General features: G+C 41.2%; 2 protein-coding genes across 9 annotated transcripts; both read right to left on the bottom strand.

The window, feature by feature from the left end:
- Nucleotides 1–399: 399 nt before the first annotated feature.
- On the bottom strand, nucleotides 400–13042 carry nxf1a (nuclear RNA export factor 1a). 3 transcript variants are annotated; one of them, XM_061835170.1, is made up of 22 exons: nucleotides 12837–13042; nucleotides 12246–12296; nucleotides 10835–11042; nucleotides 10538–10658; nucleotides 10372–10455; nucleotides 10155–10259; nucleotides 9922–10002; nucleotides 7936–8005; nucleotides 7658–7746; nucleotides 7450–7557; nucleotides 7250–7359; nucleotides 4827–4863; nucleotides 3888–3956; nucleotides 3744–3799; nucleotides 3556–3663; nucleotides 2923–2981; nucleotides 2721–2836; nucleotides 2595–2637; nucleotides 2198–2276; nucleotides 929–1111; nucleotides 793–853; nucleotides 400–700 (listed from the first exon to the last, which is right to left on the bottom strand). In XM_061835170.1, exons 1-22 carry the CDS (start codon nucleotides 12892–12894, stop codon nucleotides 662–664), a joined length of 1935 nt encoding a protein of 644 aa, XP_061691154.1. In that variant the 5' UTR covers nucleotides 12895–13042; the 3' UTR covers nucleotides 400–661. The 3 variants fall into 3 exon arrangements, with proteins under 3 accessions (XP_061691154.1, XP_061691155.1, XP_061691156.1); XM_061835171.1 differs by lacking the exon at nucleotides 12837–13042 and adding an exon at nucleotides 12368–12640; XM_061835172.1 differs by lacking the exons at nucleotides 12246–12296; nucleotides 12837–13042 and adding an exon at nucleotides 12368–12639.
- A 787-nt stretch (nucleotides 13043–13829) lies between these two features.
- LOC133508775 (seipin-like) lies at nucleotides 13830–21074 on the bottom strand. 6 transcript variants are annotated; one of them, XM_061835173.1, is made up of 9 exons: nucleotides 20986–21074; nucleotides 20130–20379; nucleotides 19909–19987; nucleotides 18066–18209; nucleotides 17914–17949; nucleotides 16078–16212; nucleotides 15878–15975; nucleotides 14090–14273; nucleotides 13830–13970 (listed from the first exon to the last, which is right to left on the bottom strand). In XM_061835173.1, exons 2-9 carry the CDS (start codon nucleotides 20372–20374, stop codon nucleotides 13911–13913), a joined length of 981 nt encoding a protein of 326 aa, XP_061691157.1. In that variant the 5' UTR covers nucleotides 20375–20379; nucleotides 20986–21074; the 3' UTR covers nucleotides 13830–13910. The 6 variants fall into 6 exon arrangements, with proteins under 6 accessions (XP_061691157.1, XP_061691161.1, XP_061691159.1 ...); XM_061835177.1 differs by having other exon boundaries at nucleotides 14090–14210; XM_061835174.1 differs by having other exon boundaries at nucleotides 13836–13970; nucleotides 14096–14273.
- Between the last annotated feature and the right edge of the window lie 1592 nt (nucleotides 21075–22666).

Here is a 22666-nt window from a genome sequence, read left to right as displayed (position 1 = left end):
TATCAATGTATTCCACAATAAGATCATCAATCAAAACAAAAAGTTATTTCAAAATATATACAACATCGCAAAGGGCAAAAGAGGCGGGTACACACGCTGAGGAAGATTTTTTTTTTTTTTTAAACATGTAGTGTAGCTTTTATGTGGACTCATTCAAATATAATTGAATATATTTGTGCTTCCTCTCTTCTATAAATAATTCTGACATTGCAGGAGTTATTTGTAAGGAGTACAAACAGGAGTAAATACAGTAAGTGTCTTTCCGGTGCTTTAAAACTGACCCACAAACCTACCTGGAGCAATCTGCCGCGCTTTATCCAGGATTAACAGCCATGCCCTACTGATAAAATAAAATCATACAACAGCTGACATTAAGTATAAAACAACAACAACAATAAATACTGGCAACATGTCTTTATTACAATGAAAACAGTATTTCTATACAGGGTGAATATCAAACAAAAATGTCATAAGCCTGAATTCGAAATATTTGTGGACATCTTTGGCTGCTAAAACAAAACCACACCAAGAGAACCTGTATACTCATCCATTTTTTTTGCCACTTATATAACAAGAGGCAAAAACCCCAAATAAAATACGACAAAATTAGTAAACGAACCAAATGAATTATTTTTCATTTTCACAGGAGGTACAAAGTCGTTTATTTGATGAACGCAACATCGGGGATCTTTCCTTCCGTCTGGAAAGAGAAATAAAGAATATAATAGTACTGTGCACTAAAAAATAAATAAAAAGTTGGCGAATGCAAATGGAGCAAAAGCAAATCATTACCTGTAACTGCGTGAAGATCTGTGCTGCTTTGTTAAAGTCCCAGTCGTTGTCCTGTAGACACCTGTGAAGAGGAAATCTTTAGACACGCCAAATCCATTGAGAAATTTCTTGAACGCTTAATCTGAAAAAGACGGACTTTTGGGACCATTCCAGGTTCATGCCCGACTTCTGCGAGAAGGCCGACAGCATCTCCTGCTGAGGCGCGGTAAGGGTTGGCACGGGGCTGGAAGATGGCGTCGGAGCGGGCGCCACAAAGGCTTTGCGGATTTCCTCTGTTGTGGCCATTCGGATGAAGAGCTGGTCGTTGACGATGCACAGGCTGGAGAACATATTTGCTGTTGGTGTTTGAACTTCATTCAACTTTGGCGGTGCCCTAATACGACCTGGATTCATGCTGTGACCACACACTTAACTCCAATCACTCGTCTCTCAAAGCATCTATTGCCATTGAAATGAATGAAAATGCTATTAATCTGGTCCAGACTGCCCCTGTGCCCCAAATAGTTATTTTTAATATGAACAATATTCTAGAATATCGTATTCATTAGAAAAAAGAAAAAAAAAAAATTTTTTTCCCCCCCTCATGTTCAATGGACTTTGTTCTGGTCATTCTGGTGTGTGTGATTTGGACAAAAAAAGGCCTGTATATTATTGACATAAATGGTCAAACTCAGTCAGGGGCAGTAAGGCAAGTCGTTCTTTGCAGAGGATAAAGAATATATGCATATGGGTATCACTGCTTTATATTGTTAGCGTCATAACAGTACTCAATCATTAAATTTTATGCTGTACATGACTGTAGTTCCGAAAATCAGACTTGAGAAATTACTGCTGAATGAAAATAGACATTTGGTTATTAAGATTATTCTCAATGTATTTTTTTTTTTTACTTAAGTAATCTAATCAACAGGAGCAAATGGTTATATTTAAGTTAAAAATTTGCTATATAGCAAACTTAATTAATTCATTCTTTATATTGGATTTAATGAAGTTACTCTTCAGGATTTTCTTTTCCTAAACACTTCCATTGGCCCATCCACGGTCTTTTGCACTGTTTATAAAGCATCAAGCAAAATCAGATTTTTTTAAGACGATATTCTTTGATTGTTTTAAATACAGAAGGTCTAATTAATTCCCAATTTTAGGTTTAGCTATGGCAAACTTCAAATGGGAGTGTGAATAAACAGCTTGAAGCCTCTTTTTTTTTGACGAATGCCAAACTGCTGCTTGAGCTAAGATCACTGCCATCACAAACCGCTCAAAGTTACATTTTTCTTGCAAGGTAGGAAAAATGACAAAAAAACCTGCCAGATGATAGCTTGGATGCAGAAAAACCCATGTTGGATACCCCGTATAAAGGCAGCACATTACATAATTGCAAGAAAAAGTAGAGGATGACGCTTACCCTGAATTCCCTGCAGGGACTGTGATGAAAATTCGAGAGAAGGCCATGGTGGAGTCTCGGGATTTCCCATTGACAGCAACTAAAACAAATATTTTGTATTTATATAACAATACCACCCCTTACATTAGAGGTTCTCGAATCTTTTCGGCCCACAGATTCCCAAACAGGTGAGACATTTTTCCAACAACACCCTAATAATCCTAAACCCAAATTACCACAGGAATTAAAAAATTGCCTTGTTAAACAAAAAGTTACATTTCTTTTAATATTCACAAGAACAAGACAGACGTATTTTATCGGGAGAAACCCCCCCCCTCCAAAAAAAGGACCTCAAAAATACATCTTTTGTTCTCAATAAATACAGCAAGTTTGACAAAATTAAAATAGACAAACTCACCTTCTTTAAAGACTCCACTCACAGTGAATGACAGTAGTGTGTTCTGTAGCGAAAACGTTATGTTAGGAATTACAAAAAATAAAAAATAAAAATAATGGAAGCCCCCCCCCCAGAAAAAGAACTCACAGTGTAGGTGTTCACATCGATGGTAAAAGAGGCGATGTCATGCTGAGTTTTGGGCAACTCATTAATGAAAGCCACGACATTGAGACGGGTGTGCTTCAGCAGTCTGAAGCGGCTCGCTGAAAGTTGAGACCACGGGAAGGCGTCACATGATAGAAAAAGTGCAACACTAGGACCAGAGTCCCATTGAAATTCAATAACTCACTGGAGTCTCTGATCCGCTTCAGGTTTCGACTGTCTTTTTGGTACTCTCCCAGACTCGACCTAAAAACAGAAACAAGGTGAAAAAAAATGACTAAACAAATCACAGTCAAGCCCTATTTATAGAAAGGGGTACAGCCCAGTCCAGAGCCCCGTCTAATAAGTGAAAATCTGCCATATACAGAACACTCCAACACTTTAAACATATTGAAATAGAAATACACACTGCACTGTGTAGTGTGTATGCTAGATAAAAGATGTTCCTTGTGGGGGTGGCATGTGATCATGGTGAGCCAACATGAATACTCTATCTGGAAAAAAATACAGTACTACTGCACAAAATGTGAAGCCGATGATCCCAAGTGGACAAATGTATAACACCTGCACGTCACGTGCATATACTATTGGTATATTATAAAAAATATTATGTTCGCTACTTCACAGATTTTATCCATTGCGGTGGTGGTCTGGAAAGTAACCGCTGCATTAAACAAATTGCTGTACAGTTCATAAATAAATGTATAAATCTACCCTGTCCAAAAAATATGATATGCTGGGCTCTAAAATATATACAGCAACTTAAAGATACAAAATTCCAGTCCAGTACAATAAATGCTGTTTTATGTTGGGATTTTACCTGGAGGGGTTCTGACTCGAGAAAGGTATCGTGAGGGACAACGTTGCGCCATCATGGTAAGCGTCCAGTAGAGGCTGCCGGTCCGAAGAGTCATATATGCTGTAGTACCTGACGATCACATGAAAGTCAAGTTACATCGTTGTCAGGCGCCGCTGTTGCCATTTCTGGATTTTTCTGACAAAACTCACTGTTGCAAGAATCGAAGGATGAGGCCCTTGATTTCGTCAGAGCCGAAGTAACTTCCCTGGACAGACAAAGGAATATGAACACATCAGTCAGACTTCCTGAACAAACCCAAAATCAACTACTTTGCATGAGATAAAACGAGTAACCTTGCAGGGGGGGATAGTAGTCGGTGTTTCCACATCAAATCCAATCGGCGGAGGAAGATCATTGCCATCCTAAAAAAAAAAAAAAAAAAAAATGAAAAGTTAAGCATTCATCTTTTCTAGTTTTTAAAAATATCAAACTCAGCTTTTGCATTACTTCCATATACAGTGGTGCCATGAGATAGACGTTTAATACGTTCTGTAACTGTGTTAGTAACTCAAAACTTTTTTTTTTTGGGGGGGGGGTGTAATTAATGGCATTTCCATATAAAAAAAAAAAATCCCAATCTGTTCCAGCCTTCCTCACCAATAAAATGTTCGTGTTCTAAAGTTGTACTTTCTAAACACTCACAGTGATGACAACTACATCGAATGTAAAAAATAGAAAATAAACTTAGCACATTTTTGCTTCAATTCAATGGACATTGTGCCGCTACTTCAAGGGTGTGCATCTTGGAAACCTGGCAGGGAGTATAATAAATGCATACAGAAATAATGTGCACGAGGTCAGCGTCACTGTGCTTTCATAAATTGTAGTAATATTAGTCATGATATTGTTATGTCTATATGCAAGTGTTGCTCCACCATTTATGTTCAAATTACTTGCTGAAAGGAATAAAAATCTGTGATTTCTTATGGCGGTACCCAATATGTGTTAGCATTAAGATATTAGAATTTAAGGCAAAAGGTATGTAGTTAAATACGCAATGTACATTATAATCTCATTCTGATTTATTGTCTGCCAAACTCCCACCATACAGTGCTCACTGCTTGCATGTTACATAGGGGGAAAAAAAATAAAAATAAAAAAATAAATCAGCAGAACAACATGTGGCGTCTTCAGTCACTCGCATCTCAAAGCGCCAATGTATAAGTCAGTTTAGCAACAAATTTGCCAAAAACAGTTGCACTGAAGATTAAAATACATTTAAAAATACTCACAAGTTTAAGCAAGCGAGGAAATCTCTGCCGCACAGCACTGGTACGAGAACAAAACCCCAAAAAGTGTTAGATCATCGTCATAAAGTCAACAATGCCAATCATGTATTGCTGCAGGTCTCCTGTAGGCCTATTTGATAAGTGTGCATTCAGCAAATCAAATTTACAGCCCACACACTGCTGCAGAAATACTCTACTGCAATATTTTAAAAGGTCAGCGTATAAACTGGTTTGAATCCCTGCGCAGGCATTTCTGTGTGGAGTTCGCACGTTCTCCTTGTGTACTTGGGTATCCTCCCGCATCCCAAAAACATGATCTGTCGCCAAACTGAACTTTACCTATGGCCTGTTACTGACTGGCATGACAGCTGGGGTAGACGCCGGCTCACCCGTGGGGTCATGACTCTGAATAACAGCTAAGCGATAGAAAAAGGATGAATATTAATGGAACAATAACCGGACCAATTTTATGTGCAATGATATTGAGTCAAGAGGAGCAAGGAGACAGGGGACTGTTGCTTGCTGAATGGACTTGACTCGTTTTTCCTCTGTACTTTGATCATTATTCTTCAACAAATGTCTGAATCAGATACATTTTTTTCCCCATTTCTCACAGCAATAAAGCCCAGGAAAAAAAATTATTCCTTTTAGACTAATGCAGCTACATTGCTCCCATCCCCATGTGCACTTACCCGCAGGTATACTCACCCTCTCCCCCATTACGGATATGGGGAAGCGACAACCACACTTTTCTAGGAGAACACACACACACACACACACACACACACACACACACACACACACACACACTCAAAAGACAAAGAGCCAGTCGACTGGGAGACTGTACTAGAAATCAGCAGGCGCGTTCGCTCTGTGGTGGTAAAATCAAGGTTACCGTGTTATTTGCGCTCGCATTAACTGATGACAGACCTTGAAAAGAGACATGGAGAGAAATGCATGTACCTCACGAAGACCTGCGAGTAAATAGAGAGAATGAAGAGAGGAAAAGCACAGAGCAGAGAGAACTCGGCACGCTCGTCACTCTGCGATTATCCGCAAGAGATAAAGAACTTGAGAAGACAGACAATGGTTTCCAGCGTGAGCTGGACCCAGCCCCCACTGCTCATCCGCTAGCATTAGCCCCCCACAGCAGCTGCTAAGGCAAATAAGTAATTTGACTGAGTAATCTTACCATGAGCAAAAGGCTCCATTGAGTTTGAAAAGTCTCATGCCGAAGCCTTTGATGAGATCAGACCAGTGATATCCTGCCATGCAGGATTTGATTTTTGTTGTTGTTGCTCTGGTCACAGCCACCAACAGCATGGAAGAGGGAGTGCCTCAAGTCACGTGACCAGGTAAAACTTCCAACACCCAGTTGGGGATGTTCCCATCAAGAGGCTCTTTCAAGCAAATTCATCCGTTTTGACGATGAAACAGCTGGTCGGCACATCACCACTCGCTCGTGAAGGCGGGTGCACCCTCCACCCATAGGCGTCTCCTGTCCAGTCCTGGTCCTCCGTTTCCACTGCAGGCATGACGCTGTGCACGCAAGGACTGAGGCTGAGTAATCGTGACTGTGCCTGCCTTAGGTTGTCCCAAAGTTTTGGAGGAGGGATCTTACCCGTCATGGGCTAACCAGCCTTCCATACTCGCCTGATACAGGAAGCCAAATGGGCAAGGGTGTTGTGAGTCGAGGGGTCGTCACTGGCGCTGTGTTTAGTTACTTCATCCATACGTAAGTTACATCGTGTTTATGTGGCTCTTGTAGACGGAACCAAAACACAGTCATGGTGCGCTGCTCGAGACCTTCATTGTCATTTGGCATCGCTTTCCATTAATTTACATGACCTTCCGTCTCATCTTGGGAGTGCTAGCCTATTGTATGTTGGCTTTCGCTGCCGTTTATGGGGTGTCTGCAGAGGATTTCAACAGAGGGTCCTGGGAACAGCCCCACTGAGAACCTTAGAACATAGCTTGCAAAAGTCTGACCACAGACACAGTTGGAAAAGAAAAAAAGAGCTGCCCAAATTGAGAAGCTGGAAAAGAAGTGTGGAGGCAAATTTTCAATCAACATTTAGGACGGGAAGAAAAAAAAAATCTGCAGAAAATGTTAACCGGCACCTGACGAGAAATACCCTGTAAAGAATTACAGACTTGGTGAAATAGTAAATCCGGAACCAACTGAGATCCTGCAAAGACATTGATTAAGCTCCTTATACACAAAGGGAATTAATTGAGTCAGTTGGGCTCTACTCTAAGTCATCCTTCCCCACTGGGTGACCAAACATCCTTTTTTATATATAAAAATAAATCCGCTCCTATTGATCTTTGGACACAGTTCTGGGTGCTTGTATGGCGCAATGACATTTATACTTTTGTACTCCCTGCAATTCAACAGATCACACCCCGTAGAATGATCAACTCACCTAATGTATGAGGCCTGATCTTTGAAGAGGTCACATAAGGGATTCCGGAGCAGCCAGAGCTCAACCAGTTTCAGACCTTTCATTTTGTCCAGGTCCCTCTCCGACTTCAGCTAAACAGCAACGTTGTGACCGTTTGTGTGAAAATGCAACCACAACAAGAGCAACTACGTCGATGAAAATGTAGCAACTTCCACACTCACCTCGTTGTGGGAAAGATTGAGGCTCTTCAAATTCGGCACCTTTGTAACCAAGCCACTAAGATCATCCAACTTGTGGATACGGTTGTTGCTCAGGTTCAAGCTGGTCAGCTAGCAAGAGGAGACAAGCAGAATGAGAAAAAAATTATATTGGGCAAGCAGGCGGGGCATACGATTTGACGATGTTGATTTAATGCATCTTTCTCCGCACCTCTGGAATGTTCTCTTCGATAATCCTGATAACTGCTTCCATACTTCTCCTCCTATTCAGGATGACTTCGACATTCTGGGAGACTAGATCTGTCACGAGAAAATGCGATTTCACATTTCAGACAACATAACAAGACAGTATAAACTCAGTTACTTCTGTCAAAAGCACTCATTTTTAATAGGACAAAAATAAAAACATAGAATACACAACTAAATGTGTTGGATAATATACTGTGACCTAAAAGTGCTGCAGCAAAAGTATTGTGAATGTGGACTTACCGGGGTCTGTCCGAATGTTGTTCAAGTCCAGAGCTTGTTGTGAGCCATCAAAACGTTTTGCCATACATTGCTGTTAAAGAGAATAAAATGAAAGTAGAAAATGAATTCTCAAATTCCAGGCGAATCAGCTCAAATACGAGCATCAGTACCAATACTGTAACATCTGCACTCCTCTCTGCGCTTAGAAAGATTCTATGAACCTGATAACATTATGAACAACGTCAGAAGTCGAGACGCATGACAGCACGAGCTGCGTCCGTAAGCGCTAAACAATGCTCTGACATGGAGCCCTTTCAAAACTTTTCAGTAAATTACCGGCCATGTAGACATGTGCTATAAAAAAAAAAAAGTTAATCATGTTGACCAGATTGTTAATCATTTACCATTTAATACTACCTAATGAGACTTGCAGCTATTTTTTTTTTTAAAGGACCAAACCGGTAAAATCGCAAAAAATTTGGGTACACCCAAGAAAACAATATTGGGCGAACCAGTGCAATTAGTTAAAAAAAACTCAAGTCAGAGCCCTGTGTCACATAGCAGTGGTGAAGGTGGCCAGGTTGACCAAAGAAAGCGAAGTGATGGTGTGTTCAAGCATCACATCTGTTGTGATAGTTTTATTTTACAACTGAAATTGGCTTGAGTTAAGTGAAACGAGTGTTGAGACTGCTGTAAATATGTTTTTACGAAAATGTCAGTCATGACAAATTGTAACAATGGTTATTCTTGAGTGAAACTTACCCCATGTTTAAGAGTACAAAGTTTGCTTCTGAACAATACTTAATTATAATAATTGCGAGATGAAATGGGATTGTCAAGTATCTGTCTTGATATTGGCAATTTGTCAAACCGAAGGTCTTTAAGACTGAAAAAAAAAAAAGTGACATACAGAGGGAAGAAAAGTACGAGTCTTTTGTAAATTAAAGATGTGGGATTAAGAATTGGTGATTTGTTTAAAGGTTTCAAATTTTATAGAGTTTTGATGTTCGTCAGTCAACGGTTGAACAAATTTTCTCTAAATGGAGAAAGTTCAGCACGGTTCCTTCTTTCCCAAGGATTGCACGTCCTGTAAAGAGCACAGCGCATAACGGTCAATGACCTGTTGGCGTAAAATAAATAATTTCATCCATCTTTTATGTTTGGTAAAATGCACTTGGATGCTCCACAGCACAAAAGGCAACAATCTGTAAACAGATGAAACTTAAGTTCAATTGTTTGGGAGGGACACACGATGTCACATGAAGGGAAAAAAAAAAAAATGGCACAGCATAACAGCATCAAAACCTTATCCTAACTTTGAAGCATGGTGGAAGGCGCATCATGTTATGGAGGTCTTATGCTACCTTGGGCCTTGAATGCTTGCCATCAATGAAAAAATGAATTCACGTTTATCAAGATATTTTGTAGACGAACATGAGACCACCCGTCCAAAAGATGAAGCTCAAAAGAAGATGGGTGTCGCAACGGGAGAAAGATCCAAAACACAGACGTAAACCAGCAAAAAGAAAGGCTTCCGAAAAAAATACATATTCAGGAGTGGACCATTCAAAGTCCTGACCTAGTTGGCCACACCAAGCGTCCCAGGAATCCCACCAAACTTGCATCAATTTGGTCATGACAAATGGTTCAAAATTCATTCTGATGGCCGTACATGTCTGAAGTGAAACTAAAGGTTGAAGTTATTACCGCCAAATGAATCACTTTCTCCTCCCTGTTATGCTCTATAAATACATGAAAACAAGTGTTTGGGTTTCATTATTTTGAAATCCATTCGTTTAGCCAGAATGTTTATTCTTGTGATTAAGTCGAGATCAGACTACATTTTACGACTATTTTTTTTGCAGTAATGTAATGAACTCCATACTTTTTGCTCCCACTGTTGGTGCATTATTAGTTATGTGAAAGGAAACTATTGCTTTTGAGGAAGCTCGGCGCGTAATTAGCTCTCATTTTAAAACAGGAATTAAAACGAGAAAATCTTCTTACTTTCAAATGCTCGATGTCTTCGGGCTTCAGATCAGACAGGAGGAAGTTAGGTGGAATGCTGCGATTGACGTGCACTTCCACCTTACGGGAACAAATTCCACAACAAGAAGAACAAACCCCGTGAATATTTGTTAAAGTCACTGTATTTGCACGTTGAATAATTTACGGATGCGACTGATGTTTTTTTGTTTAAAAAAAAAAAAAACGTTAATTGCGGGATTACACCCACACACCTTGTAACCGTCGGAGTCAGTAATCTTGTGGGAGCATTTCTGCAAAGCGGTGGCTGCGGTGGCATCGTCCAAATAGAAATGGACTCTGTTTTGGTCGATATGGTACTAGAAGTGCAAAGCACAATGCAATTAAATACAAACTACTAACACAAAAAAAAAGCTTTTTGCATTACACCATCGACTTGAGACGTTACCAAATGTAGGTGCTGCACCTCACCTGAACAGGCGTGTAGGTTACAGAGCAGATGTTCTGAAGTGCGGTCAATAACCATTTCTTGTCATACTTTTTTCCGTGAGGAATCTAGGGAAACAGAATTGACGGAGACATGGCAATTAAGAGAACGAAATAAAGGTAGTGATGTCCGAATTGAAGTGATACTTACGGTCACTTTGTACCAGCTGGCACGGCCTCGGCCTCCACCACCTTGGTCTCCTCTACCGCCTCCTCCTTTGCCTTGTCGTCTGTCTCGGCCATCTTTTCGAAAGGGCCTTCCGTACGGAGTGCTGGGGAAAAAAAAAACAAGAAGATCAAAAAGGTATTAATTTAAACAATGTGCTTTTGTTACAAATGCTAGATGCTGACTGTCAATTTGACATTTTACAATATCTAAAAGGATTGCGTTGAGGATTATGTAAACAATGTCTTGTTTGGAAACTAACAATGAATCAACCATACTCACAATCTGTTCTGATTGCTGTTGTCTTGACTGCTGTCATTCATTGTCACATCTCCGTCAAGGTCTTCGAGTCTGGACCGTGGTCCGGGACCTCCAAAGCCTCCTCCTGCTCCACGTTGGCGGTCTCTGCGGAAGCGGTCGTGCGAGCGACCCTTATTGGAACTTCTGCCTTTCCGGTTGCGATTGCTCGGCCCAGTGCGGTCATCATGTTCTAAAAGAGCGTAAATGAAGTTAGTGTATAGCCTTAAATATCATCACTCGTCCACTTTATCAGCTGATAAGATCAAGACAGTTTCATTAAGAGAATAAGAGATTTGTTTTATGGTGGCTGATTGAAATTTTCTTTAGAAGTAACCTTTTTGGTGTCAAATTCAAGGCCCAGGGGCATTGTCTACTTTGGAAGTTTCTTTCAGCTGGTCTCGTTAGGGGTCGCCACAACTTAACTCAGATGAACGTTCATATTTGTTTGGCACAGTTTTTACACCAGATGCCCTTCCTGACGCAACCCCTCTTGGGGAGTAGAGGCCCCCAGTGAGCTACAAACTCACGACCGCTGGTTTACAAAACCAATGCTCTAACCACTGAGCGATGTGGGGCCTCAGAATAACTCCACACAGTCGGGGCCGGGATTGAACGCAGGTCCTCAGAACTGGGAGGCCAACATTTTAGCAGCTGAGCCACCAGGCTGCTTGGTATTGTCTGCTTTGTTTCTTTTTTAAAAATCTGTGCCAAAATGGCAAATTATCATTCCATTTAACATTGAGATAAGCAAATATTTTTGTCTCTGCGATAAATGTTGCCGCCTTGATATTTTTTTAATAACTTCATTGGCCGTCAGATTATTCATAGTACTGTCAAGAGAGGTAACGAGGCTAAAACTAGCTTTTGAATTCAAATATGTATACTGTACACGATGGTAATGTGGAGTAAATGTCTTTTGTGTAGTCGATCAATGATCCAGAATTATGACACTAAAGGTGATCAGCATAAAATGCTTGTCAGCCAATAACGACGAGGCCGATCAGATTGTTAAATCTACTATACAGTGATGCTATTACACACGTGGGTTTCACTTGTAAACTAAACTTAGCTGCAAAGTGCCCCAGGGTTGAACTATTTGTTCGATTTATTTCAAACGGACTTCCCCCAAAAGACGTTTGCAATACCTTAAAGCTATTGAAAGTGAGGGGAACTTGTAGGTTTGGTGCAGATTGTAAAAACAAACATCGATTACACGCACACGATTAGCTTAAGCAGGCCACAGAACGTGGTGCGCGTCGAGTTTTGACACCTGTGACTTAAAAAAGACACTACAAGTGTCTGCACGTATGCAAACGTGCACCCACAAAAAAAAATCAAGTACGCGTTGTAGTGACAAAGCAGACGAGTACCGCATGAACATGAAAAGGTTTACCTTCTGAAGTCATGAAACCAGTGCACCTAACCTCCCTTGACACCATAGAGCCTGAATAAACAAGGCACCAAAAAACAAAGGCGGTGTAAAAGATCAACGATCAGCTGAAACACATCACTTACCAAAGTAGTGAGCACCTTCCGCCATATTTCTGCGAGGACGTCACAAAATATTACGTTAAAAAAAAAACACAGCCGAGGTGGTTCGCGCTGTTTCAAGGACGTTTATTAATCCGGGCTGAGTTCACTTATCCCAAATGAAAATCGGAATGTAACAAAAAAGAAATGCCACAATAAACCGCTGCCACGCAAACGGTTTAACTTAGCTTAAACTCCACCTTCTGCTCCAAAGCTAAAATGGCGAGTGCGTACACATTCCGCTTCCGGGTCACGTTGCGACGGAGCCGATTGCGTCATTTCGGCTTGACGCATGCGCTGTGTAAGTTTACTCCACCAGATGATTACGTCAATAACACGTGACCTTCCATATAACAGAAACACTAACACTACATTAGTAATACATTATTATTATTATGTGACTTCATTCTGATACTTCCCTATAAATTTTGGTAAAACAGTATTCACAACTTACTGCTGTTTAGCGCTCGTGTCACCTGTAGGTTGGGGACAGGTTTCCAACGCGGTTCCATGTTGTCACGTACCGATCTACAATGCACGTTCACCTACATTGGCAAGAAAACTAAGTTGTCGGTTCTCGAAATAAAGTAATAATAAAATCGAGGAAGACCTTACAAGTCTTGACAAGATAAGGCGTCATTTTGCTAATGTGGAATTAGCCCATTATGATAACCGCACGTGGACACACCAAGAACATTTTCAACAACACTCCGTCAAGATAAAAAATAAAATAAAAATGTCTTTATGATGCGACGCTACGACAAAACAAGCACAAAGTCGTTTTATTCTACTGGACACGTTCGTGTAACTCACGAAATTGAATTTACATAAAGGCGGCAGTCTGTGACGTCATGGATACTCCAACCAAGCGTGAAAACAATAATTGTGACACGTTGCGTTCTGTTTTATATTTTCTGCATAAATACATTTGTAATCAAATGCAAAAAGGTTCATTTCTGCTTTTATTGTTCCGAGGAGCAGTTTACATGACGAAAACGTGCCTTCAAAAGGAAATGTCACAAATAGTATGTACAGAAATAACAAAGCATTCGATAACTGAGAAAAATGATTGCTATATGCCTTGAAATAGGTGCATGGCCGGATATAAAGGCTCGGAACATCATTATGAAATTGACAAACTAGTATTCTAAAATCAGTTTGGGCAAGAAACAAAACAAAACTGACAAAAAAAATGAAGAAAATATGCAGTTGAGAATAAATTGCTACAATTTCACTGAACAAAAATTAGAATGTTGGTCGAACATGTTGGTCAGTACTTTTGATAATGTTGTTTTAAGTGATGTAATGTGTTGTCGGTTCCGTAAATTTCCCACACAACAGAATCTTTCTTCATACAAAGCAAAAGAGAAATAAGACAGCAGTGGAACTTCTTTGTTCGGCCCAAGCGGACTCCAAACATGAAGTGGAAACAATACGGGATAACGTTGGGGGGCGGACATTGATTTTCAATTTGTGCACATATTGTGTTCTTCTGCCGAGGAGTCTGTTCATGCAGAGCTGAAACTTCTTATGTAGGCGTATCGTGGTTGCCACCATTTCCCAACCTGCCCGCTGTATTGATTTGGGCCTGCCGACAACAAAAGAAATTTGAAATTTCTAAAAAACTAGCAGCTAGGTATGACCCGAAACTCGCAACCACCGACAATGAATGTAATCGGCATGCACTCGGGGAGCAACGTTACCCACCCGTACCGGTCTGCCCAACAGCAGCCTCATGTAGCTGAAGACCACGAGGACGCAGAGGAAGATCAAGTTACTGGACATGCCCACGACAGCTGACAGCAGTGGGAAGTTGAACAGGAAGTACCTGGAGAAGGGGAACAGCTTCCATGGAAAACCTCGTCCACTGCGTTTCGTTTTGGATCTGAAACTGTATGTCGCGGGTGTTAAACCGGCGGCCCGGGGGCCACGATCCGGCCCGTCACATCATTTTATGTGGTCCGCAAAAGGGTTAGTACGTAGCAGTGTGTATTTGTGAATGTTATTTTTTTTTTTTTCCAATGGGCAGGCGTGGAAGAGGGTCTCGTCCCGCTTGCTCGTGAAATTCAAGATTTTATACTACTGTAGCGACTATCATATAAATAGATAAATAGCTTTGGATTAGCAATCAGACAGCTTTTGAGGAGAAGATAAAGATTAAAGGGTGAATCCAGTTTTGTCCCATCAGTTATGAGGGGAAAAAAATTCCAACATGTGAGAAGCCTTGATGTTCAACTACTGCAGGTCTCATACGGCGAGTCAGTGTGGCTTACATCGGATTTCATTGTTGTGTACCTACAAATACATTAATTTGCCTTCAAAAGCAACTCATCAGTCTTGCTATTATTGTTTTAGAGTTTGAGGTCTCACAAAAAAAGGGTAGCATCAAAGTCACTGTTCAGCTAGAAACAAATAAACATCCATCCATCCATTTTCTTAGCCGCTTATCCCCGCAACGGTCACGGGAGTGCTGGAGCCTATCCCAGCTTTCAAAGGGCAGGAGGCGGAGTACACCCTGAACTGGTCGCCAACCAATCGCAGGGCATATCGAGACAAACAGCCGCACTCGCAATCACACCGAGGGGCAATTTAGAGTGTCCCATTAATGTTGCAAGTTTTTGGGATGTGGGAGGAAACCCACACTGGCACGGGGAGAACATGCAAACTCCACATGGGCGGGTTGGGGATTGAACCCGGGATCTCACAACTGTGAGGTCAACGCTTTCCATGTCCCGTGTTCAATCCCCGACCCGCCTGTGTTGAGTTTGCATGTTCTTCCCGTGTCTGCGTGGGTTTTCTCCGGGCACTCCGGTTTCCTCCCACATCCCCAAAACATGCAATATCAAATGGAAACTCTAAATTGCCCCTAGGTCTGTTTGTCTCGATGTGCCCTGCGATTGGCTGGCGACCACTTCAAGGCGCACCCCGCCTCCTGCCCGTTGACAGGCGGGATAGGCTCCAGCGCTCCCCCCCCCAACCCTTGTGAGGATAAGCGGCGAAGAAAATGGATATATGTGAAATATTTAATCCTTGGTCTTGGTCAGAAACAGTTGATTTTTGTGTTTTAAAAAAAACCTCACGTTCTGCTTTTGATGATAAAAGGATGGAAATACTTGCAAGAAAACTTTATTTTCCTGCAGGTGAAAGAAGAGTCTCATCTTTCATTTGGTAAGGCTTGGTGCTGACATTGTCACATAATACAATATTTTGTGGGGCTTGGAAGATCACTCAAAATTCTCTAAAAGGGTTTTGAAAACACTTGGCAGTGAATGAGTAAATGGCTTTTTAAAAAAAATTTTAAAAAAACTTGAAAATTGCCTGAAACTGTTCTCTGTGGCGTGTGTAAAACAAGGAACCTTTGTTGTCAAACTACAAAAAAAAAAAAACAGATTCTTCCTTTTTTTTCTTTTCTTTGCCACTTACTGTACCTGTGCCGTTTGTGCGTAAAAGTTACCCGTTGGTCAAATAAAAACAAGCACAATGTTGCCCTCTCACCTTACACCAGAGAACCGAGCATGGATATAAAGATGGGACGAGTAGATTTGCACCTTGCTGGATAGGATCTCAATGAGGGCCGTGGCCGAGGGGGAGTACTATTCATGAGGATGGAATGACAAAAAAGAAAAAGGTCAACTACATCTTGTGACCCTTGGCGTCATAAGGAATGAATCGATTTATGTGAAATTAACTCTCACTGGGTCGTCTGTGTAGTCTGAGAAGAGCTCCACCGCCAAAACTTGTTTCTGCTCAGCAGCTCCGCTCATCAGCATGGGGAAGAACAGCAGCGTTGACAAGGTCCTCAGAAGGTTGGACTTGTACCGCAGCATGCTCTGATAAACGGAGGCGTGTCACGTCACCTTTGTTACGTTTCAGTAAATACTTCACGAGGGTCGTGGGAGTGCTGGAGCCTATCGCTCGTCAAAATCTTGCATTTCAAATCATCTTTCCGCGTTGAAATGAATGGAAATGCCATTCATGTTTTCCAGCCTCCCCCTCAAAAATTAAAGTTGCGTAATGTGATTTCCAAATAAAAATAGCACTCAACATTGTACATTATAAAAACGCACAGAAATGAAATAGTTAGACACAAAAACAAATTGTCGCATTTTTGGGGGTTCAACTGAAGTAAAACCGAGGGTAAAGAGCCGAGTCGACATGTAGGACTTGTAATTCTCTTTGTTTTAGGTTTAGTTTGACAGTGAACTTCCAATAGGAGTGGCAACAAACAGCCGAAAGCTTTTAAGAATTGTTCACAATCTGACCAGCAGCTGCTTGTTGGGAAATAAGGTGAGATGAGTTCACTGCCACCACACAGCACTCGTATTTCAACTTTTTTTCCACCAAAAAAGGTCAAATTTTGGCTGATATGTTGAAAAATTCAAAATTTGGGTCAATCCTATCTCAAGGTAATTCATACGGATTGAAAAGGGAGTGCTTCAGCTCTGCTCTGTTATTTTTTAGACGTTTGAGGAGGCCTGAAGAGGTTCACCGAGTCTGACTCACGTCAGCTCATTTGTGCTTAGAATGTCTCTCAGTAGAGTGCAACAAAACCAAAACTGAAAACTGAAGTCGTTATTAAGCAGACAAAAAAAAAAAAAAAGAAATTTAGGCGCCACGGTATCCCAGCCGGTAAAAGCGTTGGCCTCACAGTTCCGAAGACTCGGATTCAATCCCGGCCCCGCCCGTGTGGAGTTTGCATGTTCTCCACCGCGCCTGCGTGGGTTTTCCCCAGGCACTCCGGTTTCCTCCCACATTCCAAAAACTTGCAACATTAATGGGACACTCTAAATTGCCGCTAGGTGTGACTGTGAGTGCGGCTGTTTGTCTCCATGCGCCCTGCGATTGGCTGGCAACCAATTCAGGGTGTACCCGGCCTCACCCCGGTTGACAGCTGGGATAGCCTCCAGCACTCGTCGCGACCCTTGTGAGGATAAGTGGCAAAGAAATGGATGAATGGATGGAAGCCAGTTTTCTGCTATCCACTTATTCAAAAAATGTGTCTGTGAGAAATCCGTTCTGGAGTCCAGTTACCTAGACTGCATGGAAAGACCCTTCCGTTGTGTCAAAACCAAAAGGTAAGCATAGCTGCAGTGTTTGCGCCAATTAGTCTTAATGTTCAGCTGAGTTGTGAACGAAGGGCTGGAGGTTGTTTGGATTTGGCTACGCAACATTGAGCAGCCGCTTTCTTTGTCGCACGCCTCAGATCCTGCACCTGGTTGTGGTGGTAACAAGGCAGCATTCAGCATTTCCACGAGGCAGAGTCTCCCTTCCCAACCCACTCAAATAAAAATAGCCATTTGAACCTAAACAACACGGGCACCATTTCATACATTGCATGATAGGTCTCCTCTCGGACCTTCAATCGAACGGTTTTTCCCTGCATTTACTACACATGCATAATTCGGAACTTGGGGATTCATATATTTACTTATATTTTTTTTAGCAATGCTAGAATTGAGCCACTTTACTCAGATGGCCCTCACGTAAAAGCAGATGGCGCTGTCCGAGCAGGTTATTTGTGCTATACTCACAAAGCGAGAGCTGGAGGCGGGCAGCAGCTGCCTTGCCTGAGGAAAACACAGCAGCGCAGCGGTCAAGCAGCGGAGTCAGCGCAAACACGCAAACTCATTAACCGGACGCCGCTTGCCGGGGGATCAACGGGAGGACTCGGCGGGCCACTCACGGCACGAGCGGACATCACCACTTGGGCTCCGTCACGGGCGAAGCAGGTGGTCCTGATCATGAACATGCCAAGCTCCTGGTTGGTCTCGGACTCGGGCATGTCCAGTTGGAGGGTCATTTGATAGGCCTGGCCGAATGTCAACACCTAAACAACATATAAACCTTTAAAATGGAAGATTTTTTTTTTTTTTTTTTGTCTTTTTGAAGTACAATAATAAACTAAATATTCAAATTGATTGAGATGCACCTGTACTAATTCAATAGCAAAACAAATGTACTGGACAGGATGTACAGTACCGGTATATGAATAACCCTCCCCCATACATACACTGGTCTTAATCTTCAGGATCACAAAAATACACTTTAAACCAAGCCTTCAATCTAGCGCTAATCCTAATCTTGACTACAGAGGCCAATTACTCATGCAACTAAAGCGTTTAGCCTCTAGAATCAAGATATAAACCAAAAGGCAGGTAAGAATATACACAGTTGTAACCCACAATTTACATGCACTTTATTTAAAGACTCGCCCCCCCCCCCTTCCTCACTGTCTGACATGAAATTAGATTATTTTTCTGTTTAAAATCAACTGGGGTTACCAAAACTAGTTTCTATGTAGTTAATACCAGAATAATAATGCGAGTCATTTTTTTTTTTTTTTAGATGTTCTTCAAAGTCACTCAGTCACGAATAATAAGGTTAACATGCCTTCGAACAATTAGATGACGTCCTGTCTTTGGAAGCGTCTGGTGTATTTATTGACTGCATGTGTGTTAATCAAACGTAACCTGTGAATGTATTTGAAATTTGTATAACATCATGGGAAGTTCTAAAGAAATTAGCCAAGATATCAGGAAAAGAACCGTGGACTTACACAAGTCTGGCTCATCCTTGGGTGCAATTTCCAGATGGGTAAAGGTGCCACCCTCATCACTTGGAACAATTATACTCAAGTATAAACCTTAGTCATCATTCCCCTTTGGAAGGAGACTGGTTGTCTGTCCCAGGGACAAACAAAATCAGTAGACCTTGTGAAGATGCTGGCTGAAGCTGCTAAGAGTTTGCCGTTATCCACAGTGAAAACGAGTACTGTACCGACATGGAGTGAACGACCACTTTGCCAAGAAGAAGACATTATTACAATTTGCAAACGCACACACAAATGACTTAGATTTTGAAGACGCGTTCTGTGGATTGACAAAGGTAAAATTGAACTAAAAGGGGGAAGTCTGCAAACCCAAGAACACTATCCCAACTGTGAAATGCAGGGCTGGCAGCATTATAATTATTTGCTGCAGAAGGGATTGGTGAAGTCCACAAAATTGATGGCATCACGAGGAAAGACAACCATTGAATCAACATCTCAAGACATCAGGCAGGAAGGAATGACCTCAAGAATACGTCCAAACTGCTCACAAAAGTGGCTCATGAGTATTTTGGAGTTGCCATTGCAAAGCCCTGATCTCAATCCTCTTGAAAATGTATAGGCAGACCCGAAAAGCCACGTGCAAGCAAGACGCTCCGCAAACCTGGTTCAGTTACAGGAGTTCTGTCAGCAGGAACGAGCACAAATTCCTGCCAATTACTTCGAAAGGCTTGTGGAAGGATATCCAAATCCTTTGACCCGACCTACGCAGTGTACGTAAAGTTATGACTTTGAAGAAACCTAAACAAAAAAAAATCCCAATTATTCTTACATTTAGCAAATGGGAAAAATTGGAATCGGAAAAGTTTAGACTGATTTCATGTCAGATAGTTTAAAAAAAAAAAAAAAGGATAGTGGATGTAAAGTCTGTTTTGAACAGTAAGTGATTCATGTGTTCACGCTCAGTAATTGTACGTACAGGTTTGTTGTTTTTCATCAGGGAGACATTGGCTACAGGATACGAGCACATAAATGAGTTCGGAGAGTCACAGTCCGACCTGGAATACCAAAAAAATAGAAATGTAAACAGTTACGGGAAGGATAAATGAGATTTCAGAGGTGTGGACGATGGGCCTCATTCCTACTGACTCACTTTGGAATCAGGGCAAACGAGTCATTTCTGGAACGCAGAATACTCACCTGTAGTAATAGTACACGGGTGTGGAATAAGCAGCCAGGGGCATGTAGGAAAAGTAGAAGCTCCCGTACAAAAAGGCGCTGATCCAGAGGAGCAGCGCCAGCACGGAGAACGCGACCACACCCTGCAGGAGCCTCTGACTAGCTCGGGACATCGCGCCGACGGCGGCGTCTCGCAATCTCGCCAGGAATGCCCCAAAAAGCATGAACAGTTCATCTCCGGACTGCACGCCGTTTGCTCGATCCATTAGATCTAGGGGAAAAAAAAATAAAAAATAAAAAAATGGGTAAAAAGAAATCCCGATCACGGTGCCGATAAGGACATTTCTCGGTTCATCATCCGAGGCCCGAACAAACTCACGCATTCATCGGCCCGAGAAGTGTGAAATCAGCGAGTCTAATTCCAGCTCACAAGTCGGAGACTTACATCAGATGACTTTACGTGGATCAAAAGTTGTGCTGTTTCATTTCTAAGCAACGTCTGACAACAAACTTTTTGCATTATGCATTATCGTATATTTATTGTACGAGCACAGGCAAGCCAGCGGAATTAAACTGCCCACCTCTTACCCAAATTGCCGAATACAAATAAAACAGCAAGACTTGGGACATCTTGTATATTACCTTGTATACGTGGGAACAGGTGGTATACCTGCAGTGTTGCAACTGGAATGCTGCTGGTTTGATCCCCGACCCTACCAAAGTACCCTTGAGCAAGATTCCGCATCTCCAGTTGCAACTTACGCTCTTTAATCCTTGTGTAAATGAGGCAAGTGAATGCAAGTGGCACAGTAGTGTAAAAAGTGTTAAATCGATGCAGGCCGATACGCGATATGGGAAAAAATGTTTTCAGTCTTACCTTTTTATTTTAATCCCGCATAGAGACTCAGCAAAGTCTTCGGCCGTACGGCTCGAGCGTGTCGGGATGAAACTCGAACACGACTGCTGCCTCCCCAATTTTGAGCCCGTAGGAGTCGTAAAAAAGAGGTTTTGTCCTGCCCCCTGTACGCAGAGTTGCCGCAACTGCCAACTGGAACAAAGTTCTACAGAGAACAAGACGGAGCTGCAGACAAACTGTTGCTATTTTGGTCTGACGCCATTTTGATACACAAACTTACACGTTCTTGTTTGCAATTTGTAGAAATGCCATCGGGTCCCAAACTCTCCTCGAAGGCAATTCTTCTAAACAGTCCACAAAACTTTACAAATATTTGGGATAACTTTTCACAACAACCTGGAGTAAAGCTGAGTTACGATAAATGGATTGCCGGTCTGAAAGGAAGAACTTTTAAAATGGAGGTGGACTGACGGACCTGTTAATATACAGGTGGTCAAAGTTTGAAACAAAAAGTTAAAAACGATTAAAAATGAGAATTTCTTCATAAAAGCTTAGGTCTGAAACGCCGTGGGTTTTAAGTTTAAAATATTTGCATTATTATTATTATTTATTTAATGTTTAATGTGTTATTTGTTATGTTAATTATCTGTTATTTTGTGAATTGTGGTCATCTTTGTTTTATTCTTTATTGGTTGGATTGTTTTTTTTCCCCCCCAGATGTCATTTTGTCTCGTTTAAAATGTATTAACCCTTTCCGGGCAGGTTTAATATAATCGAAAATATAATAATAATAAGTCCAGGGTATCATTTTCTGAAAGTATCAGATTTTTCTCTCTGCAAAATTTTATTTGGTCCACAGAGGGTTAATGTGTTGTATCGAAATAAAAAAAAAAAAGATTTGGTAAAAATGCGAATATTGCAGAACTTACAAATAAAGGACTCTGAAGTTATATATAAAGGACTAGTTTACAAAGCCTCATATTTCCAAAACCTAAATAAAAGAAACTAGCCACATATTGGCACCAAAGCACATTAAAAAGTTACATCTTTTAGTGCAATTTGATCAGTTGTCCATAGAGGGAGACATTTCACCACCCAACAGAACTAAGAACCTTTGGGCTAATCAAACTTCGGTATGTTTTTTTTTTTTTTTTTTAGTTAAGCAACATGAAAAATAAATTCTCATTCAGGGGGGAAAAAAATCAACAAAATGGTATAAATATATAGCAATCTCAAAGCCTTGAGTTTAAAGAAAGATTTCCCCGTATTTGATTTGTACACTGCAATAAAAGAAATTCCGAATGTTAACATCTGGACATTCTTGGATTACATTGTTTGCCTTCATTATTATTATTATTATTTTTGTAGCTTTAGGTCCTCTTTGAATAATTTAATCCACCATTTTAACAATGGTACAATAATATACTTTGTTTAAACTGTATTTTGCAATTATCAAGACGTCAGTGCTTGGCTAGGGTAAATCATCGGCTTCTACTGCCTTTTAGCATATTCAATATATTTCAACTAAATTAATTAATGGAACATTTTACACGATAAACTATGTTCCGGTGCTTCCACTTTAAACTAGCACCTGAACATGTCTTATATGCGATAGTCTTTGCCCAAAAATGAATAGTTGAATTCAGATTTGCAGTCTCCTTTGCATCCGAGGGAAGGAAAAGTAATAATTTCATATGCTGAA

This window comes from Syngnathoides biaculeatus, chromosome 11, assembly GCF_019802595.1.
Source record: "Syngnathoides biaculeatus isolate LvHL_M chromosome 11, ASM1980259v1, whole genome shotgun sequence".
Taxonomy (NCBI): domain Eukaryota; kingdom Metazoa; phylum Chordata; class Actinopteri; order Syngnathiformes; family Syngnathidae; genus Syngnathoides; species Syngnathoides biaculeatus.
Note: the sequence above shows the minus strand (reverse complement) of the source record. Positions and strands in the feature narration are given on the sequence as shown.

Coding starts and splice junctions, on each gene's coding strand:
- nxf1a (XM_061835170.1), bottom strand. CDS start 12,894: ATGGAACCGCGTTGGAAACCTGTCCCCAACCTACAGGTGACACGAGCG. Junction 10,456..10,537: donor CCAGCTGGTACAAAGTGACC/GTAAGTATCACT, acceptor CTGTTTCCCTAG/ATTCCTCACGGAAAAAAGTA. Junction 7,558..7,657: donor TCGAAGAGAACATTCCAGAG/GTGCGGAGAAAG, acceptor TCCTCTTGCTAG/CTGACCAGCTTGAACCTGAG.
- LOC133508775 (XM_061835173.1), bottom strand. CDS start 20,374: ATGGATCGAGCAAACGGCGTGCAGTCCGGAGATGAACTGTTCATGCTT. Junction 17,950..18,065: donor TGGTGATGTCCGCTCGTGCC/GTGAGTGGCCCG, acceptor TGTTTTCCTCAG/GCAAGGCAGCTGCTGCCCGC. Junction 15,976..16,077: donor CAGACTACACAGACGACCCA/GTGAGAGTTAAT, acceptor CCTCATGAATAG/TACTCCCCCTCGGCCACGGC.